The following is a 6116-nucleotide window of genomic DNA, read 5'->3' on the forward strand; positions in this document are numbered from 1 at the left end:
CGGTGATTTTGAACAAGCTCTCCATTCACTTTATATGGAGAGTTTTCTGACCTTGTGTTAGTCTGAGGAGATTTGCAAAAATTCTATAAATCCCACAACAATGATGGTGACATTTTCTGAAAGCCAGCAAAAATACCTACGTTTTGATGTATAATTTGTGGAAGTTGAGTGAAAATTGAGCAAGTAGCAGGAAGTTGTTCGGACATGAAGTGAAAATTGCAAAACCTTCAGTGGCACACTGGAAGCCAAGAGCATAGCAACCATAACAACACATGTATTTTGTGAAAAATCACAATTTTGCAACTCAAAACTTTAAGAGGCATAAAAGTAAAACAGTAAAAGATTTGAAAAAGCTGAATCATACCTGAATAGCCCAATAATTTGTGAACATTTTAAAGTTTGAATGGTTGTTCTAGGTGAAAATATGAGGAAGTAGTTAAGTTTTCAAAAACAAGCAAATTTTAGCAGAATTGCTGAAGTTTCCCATTCATTTCAATGGGACAAATTAAAGGAAAAAAGCTTAATATTTTAAAAAGTATAATAGTTAAAAATAGCAAAAGTCATAGCGCACATTAGCAGAAATAGCAGAATAGTTTAAAATTTGAACGGTGAAAATCGGCTGAAAATTGTGGAAGTAGTTAAGTGCCAAAAAGTGTACGGAAGCAACTAGAATAATAACTAGAAAAATTTGCATTTCCTGCCGAAAATGCAGTGTGGATGCTTAAAGCATCCACACAATTACTCAATACAGTTACTGATACAAAGTGGCGATTTCTGTTATACTAGAAATGATTCTATCAAAGAAAACTACGTTCAAATTTGAAGTTACTTATTTTAGCGAAGTATTTCCCTCTGGCAACAGATGGCGTTATGTACCCACAGCTGAAAGCAGGCTCCTGTCACGTTCGCACTGAGGACAGACTAGGGTACATGTGCGAATATAAAACCTCTCCGGATTGGCTCCGGTTTAGACGCGGCCATCTTATGCACTCTGTCAACACAGCAACTTTACAAACGATGACATGATTTAATCAGCAACGCCCTGGCGCCACCGTCTTCAAAGTAGTCACAGTTGGTGAACCGGTTTTTAATTTAACATGGAAATTAGTGATTTTGGCAAATTGTCAGCGGTCCAATCACAGAGAGGGTTACTAATATGCAAATGCGGCGTTATCACAGTCACGTCAGCAGCAGCAGCAGAGCCGCTGTGCCGTGGTCGCCAGCAGGAGTACAACTAACAACACAGTAACAACTTCGCTAATACCACTCTGTCTTCATTGGCGTCTGGAGCTGCGCTTTGTGGTTCTTTCAGGTAAGAAACTGCGCTAATTACGTTGACTTTTCTGAGACGCGTTTGGACTTGTGGGCTTCTGTTTCATACAGTCAAGTAGCTGTCAAATTTCGGACAGTGAGTCAATGAGGGTCGCCTCAGCTGTCTGATGACACACCGCCTAGCTGGCTGTGTATCTTCCCTGTAGAAGCAAGGGTGTTCAGGAGCCAAAAACTTGTTTGTTTTCTTTGAATTCGCATCGAAAGCAGCAAATATCATCGTACTTTTTCAGAGTTTGACGCCTACATGTAAATGCGCGTGTCTCCAAAGTACTCCTTGGTGGGTTCTTCTTGGTCATGGTGGTCCTGAACTGACAGCGACCAGCCGGGCTCAAAGCAGCATGGCACTTGAATGTGGACGCCGATGTACTTAACAGTGCCAATACTTCGACAGGTTATTTGAAATGAAAACGAAAGTCAGGCGAGGATAAAGTAGTTGGCTGTTATCACGGTCACAATCATTGACGACCTCTCCATCCATCTCCGGCCCCCTCCCCCTCCCTATCTTCTTCTGTGAGCAGCGTCACGACACCTTTTGAATCCTTAGGTTATACGGTTCGAGTGCACGTGCGCACCTCGACAAACAGTTTTATATCTAAAACTCAAATGTTCCACGTGCGTTCATTTTCTTTCCGCTCGCCGAGCAGTTGCGCTTAAAGTAGCGCAACACATTGCCGCCTCGTCGGCTTATCAACCACCGCGCTCGCAGAGGCTGTAGCCATTTCTGAGGGAAGATGAAGAGGATGATATTAACTCAAGAGGTGAGCTCGGTGTCTTGCTTAAACATGGTCGCTTAAGGGCTTTGAAAACACCACAGAGGTATAGCCATGTCGCCAACTGAGACACTTTACCAATAACAACCTTGGAAGTTTCCTAAAAGTGGACTGAAAAGCGTTCGTATACGCGCTTAGCTTTTGCTTCAACTTTCAGTTAAATTGATATTGTTTCAATTTTGTTAGTTTTACACGGACATCTCCCCAAATTTCAGGAGCAGTTTATAAACACAGTTCATGTTGATATTAGGCATGAGTTGCACGTGCCTGGATGGTGCTCACAACGTCACAATTATGAAGGAAACAGCTGGAAAGCATCAGAGGGGAGAGGGGACTGGTCTATGCCTCGGAGCCAGATGGGTGGCGTTTGAAGGTTAGCAGTTGCTTGGTTTAGCTATAGGGAACCTGCATATAGATAGGGATCTACAGAAACTTAAAACTGACAAGTAATTACATGGCAGTCACATGATTTACCCAATAAACATAATGATCACTAGAGAAAGCACTGGAGAGAGTCTTGAGCTTGAAGAACAGCCCAATGTGAAAACAGGAATTGCTTCATGCCTGTGTGAATTGACTTTTGCAGGGACCTGGTGGTTAGTGGGGAGAGTGGTAATGTGCATGACAATGAGTCTTAAAAGGAAATGTAGTGATAGTACAGTAAAGTAGATTTCCTTTCTCTGTATGTTTAATTTAAGATTTAAATATTGCTTTCAAAATGCAAAGCAGTGGCATGAGGTGGTGAGAATGTTATGAATTGTTTGTTAATATATGAGATTACACATTTCTCAGGTTTGATGTTAGTAACGTTATAAAGTCACTATAAAACTCGTAATGTAGCAAGTGGAACTGTTTAACTCTGAGAGTTCATGTAGACATTTCTGTTGCTATGGGCCAAGCAGGCCACCTATGCTGGTTCACCTTAAGGTGAACTTAACTTGCATACAGAGAAGTTGGCTGTTAGAATCACTTAGTCAAAAGGATTTTTTAGGTGGGCTTTTCTTATAGCCATCACAAAACTGCAGCAGCAGCTGGATAACTGCCAGTTAAACAAGAAAAATCAAACTTATGACTTTATCTTTTTTAGGAATCATTTTTTAGTTTATTAGCTTGTGCACATTGCTCTGTTGTTGTTGTTTTTTGCATAATATTATCCATATTAGGCTGGTGTCTCTGATAACAAATCACACAGTCAGTAGTTGAGAGCACCATAATTTTTTTTATGCTGGTAGAATGTTATGTTAAACCATTTACTAGCATGGCTATTATTTTAAATATATGCTGTGATAAAGAAAAAGATGCCAGACAAAAATATGGGACAAATGTCTGTGTTCATTTGTGTGCCTGTGTGCATGTTAAGTCAGCATAATAACTGACCTCGGTAGGCTTCTGTCATCTTCCGCTGGTCTGTGGTTGCAGAACACGCACATGCGCATGCTTAAAGGGCCTCCTTTGCCTCTGTCCTTAGCTGTTGAAATTCTATCAGCTGTCTGCACCTCCCACACATTCTGCAGTAGCAGGGCAGGCAGCTTCATTGGTTGTGAAGGTAGGGGGTTGAGGCGCATTTGTGCGTATGTGTGTATTTGAAAAGGGTGGGGGTACAGGAAGAGGCACCTGCTGGTGGCTGGCGGTTGGTTTGCACCAGCTGCTTTGCTGCACACATGAAAGGCAATGCTGACAGATAACTGACAGTACCAAGTTTCTCCAGAACCATGACATAGCCTTCACTTGGATAAGTGCTTTTATATGTCAGATTGATAGAGTCATGCAGTTTTACTGCTCTCAAAGAATGCATCATTGATGATGAAGTGGATGACAAAGTTCAATATGGTGGACAAAAATATACTTGATAAACTGTTGTGTCATCTTTTAACTGGAAATTATTTGTGCATGTGTTTAAAGGTTGATTATGCTAATAAGTTTTTTTTTTTACCAAATGAAATCTGATGTAGGCCATAGATTACCAGCTGAAACTTTATCATCTGATATAAGTATTATAATTTATATTTTTTTCTCTTCATTTTAGGGCATGAAAACTATATAGTCGGCATGCTGTAGCTCTAAAGAGAGGCATTTGGGGACCAGTTTGGATCCATTGGTGTTCCAGAGGTTCCAGTCATCCTCCAGCCTCCACCATGGACTTCTTTAATGACCCTAGCCTCTTTGGTGGAGGTTTGGAAGGGCTGGATGACGATGGCTTCGCTTCAGCACCATCACTCGTGGATGAGCTAAATCTTACTGCTGACTTTGAACCGCTCCAAGTGGAGCCTCTTGGCCCTGGGAAGCATCAAGACATGATGCCACCAGCTTCTACCCAACAAGCTATGCCTAGTTACAGCCAGTCAATGGGTCATTACATTGACATTAAGGCCAATGTGGCTCAGGCATTTTCTGGTTCTCAGGGCATAAGTGAAGGCATGATTACAGAGCAACATGGCTCATACCATAATGCTCCCATGAGTCAAGTTCCTCAATCCAATGGGCTCTTCTGTAACAGTGGCAGTCCGATGTGGGGTAACCAAGACCAGAATGGGAACATGTACCAGGCCTTACCTCAACAGCAGCTTTGTCATCAACAGCAACAACTACAAAGCCAGCAACTTCATGGCAGACATCAAACACAGCACCATCCCTGTTATCAGCAAGAGGAGCAGCAGCACAGAATGCGACAGCAGCAGCTGCAACAACAGCAAAGTCATCAGCAACAGCTGTTAAACCAGCACCAACAAATTAACACACAGACTGTGTCCCTGCAGCAGCAGCATCACAATTTCCCGTTTCACCAGGGAGGCCAGTCCAGCAGCCAACAGCAAATTCACCACACTCAGCAGCAGGTTCAGCGCCAACTAACTGTGAGAGAGCAGCAGTTCCACTCAAGAGCTCTTCCAAGTAAGCATTATTTGGAAAGTCAGAATGCTTCTATGACTGCAACTTGCTTGCAAACACAGCCACAGCAAGGTAACTACCAGTTGGTCAGGGAATGTCAAGCTTTCCCTGGAACAGGACTGGAAGAATCTAACCTGTCCTTTCCCATGCACTCATCATCTATGGTTCATTCCCTGCCCATATGCTCTGTCAGTTCTGCCAGAGCTTATCAACCAACTCAGTACCCTACTTATCCTGGGGAGCCAGAATTACCCAGTCTCAATGAGCAATCTTTGTCCTCAGCCTCGGTGTCTAGGCCCAGCAACACCACTGCACCACTCACTTCTACAATACCCGAACTTACAGGGACACCATGCCAGTTTTCATCCACTGCACATTTGAGTCAGCAGCACACTAGGACCCCAATTAGCCAGGCAGAGGAATGTCCTTTCCGTGCTATACGTTGCTCCAGAGAAACCCAGGGAAACTGCAAGTCATCTGAGCTGTTTGGTGAATCTATGCGACCCTACCCCAACATCACCACCCACCTGCCTTCTGAGCAGCCTCAGAGTTGTAGGGTTATCAACACTAATGGATACCAAGCTTTGGGAGACAGCCTTTTACCATCAGCAGCTCATGATGAAGACTTGGATGGCCTGGAGCCTCCTGACCTCCTGCCTGACCTACTGCCCCAGCTTGAGCATGTTTTTAAGCAAGAGGACAAATCTAACTGTGGCTGGACTGATACTACTCAGGAGATTGGAATTGAGTACAGGAAACCATCACCCATTGAGTACAGTGAAGATAAGGTAACACATTTCATCCTTTTTGTTCCTAAAGCATTTGTTTAAAGGCACTGCACTGATCTTTATATATAACCATACACCTCATACTTAACACCCATTTCTAAGTTATAGTCAGTGACAAGAATGAAAATGAATAAGCTGAATGAAATGAAACAGTGATGTGTTGAATTTCACAATTTTAAATATTTTTTTTCTTTAATAATGGAGAAATATTTTCTTCTTTCCATATTATGGCACAGAATTCGGCCACTCATATAATGCTTAGCTATCTCAGGTAGAACATGTGCTTGCCTAGTAGAAAACCTGCAATCAGCAGTGGAAAGGGGAAGGTGTATCTTGGGCA

General features: G+C 42.6%; 1 protein-coding gene across 2 annotated transcripts; it reads left to right on the forward strand.

Annotated features, from left to right (window-relative positions):
• Positions 1 to 919: 919 nt before the first annotated feature.
• On the forward strand, positions 920 to 5885 carry LOC113017610 (chromodomain-helicase-DNA-binding protein 9-like). Of its 2 annotated transcripts, none has more exons than XM_026160751.1 (2): positions 920 to 1312; positions 4129 to 5885. In XM_026160751.1, the coding sequence occupies exon 2, from the start codon at positions 4238 to 4240 to the stop codon at positions 5816 to 5818; it is 1581 nt and encodes a 526-aa protein (XP_026016536.1). In that variant the 5' UTR covers positions 920 to 1312; positions 4129 to 4237; the 3' UTR covers positions 5819 to 5885. The 2 variants fall into 2 exon arrangements, with proteins under 2 accessions (XP_026016536.1, XP_026016537.1); XM_026160752.1 differs by lacking the exon at positions 920 to 1312 and adding an exon at positions 1633 to 2090.
• Positions 5886 to 6116: the final 231 nt, after the last annotated feature.

Source organism: Astatotilapia calliptera, unplaced genomic scaffold, assembly GCF_900246225.1.
Source record: "Astatotilapia calliptera unplaced genomic scaffold, fAstCal1.2 U_scaffold_16, whole genome shotgun sequence".
NCBI lineage: Eukaryota > Metazoa > Chordata > Actinopteri > Cichliformes > Cichlidae > Astatotilapia > Astatotilapia calliptera.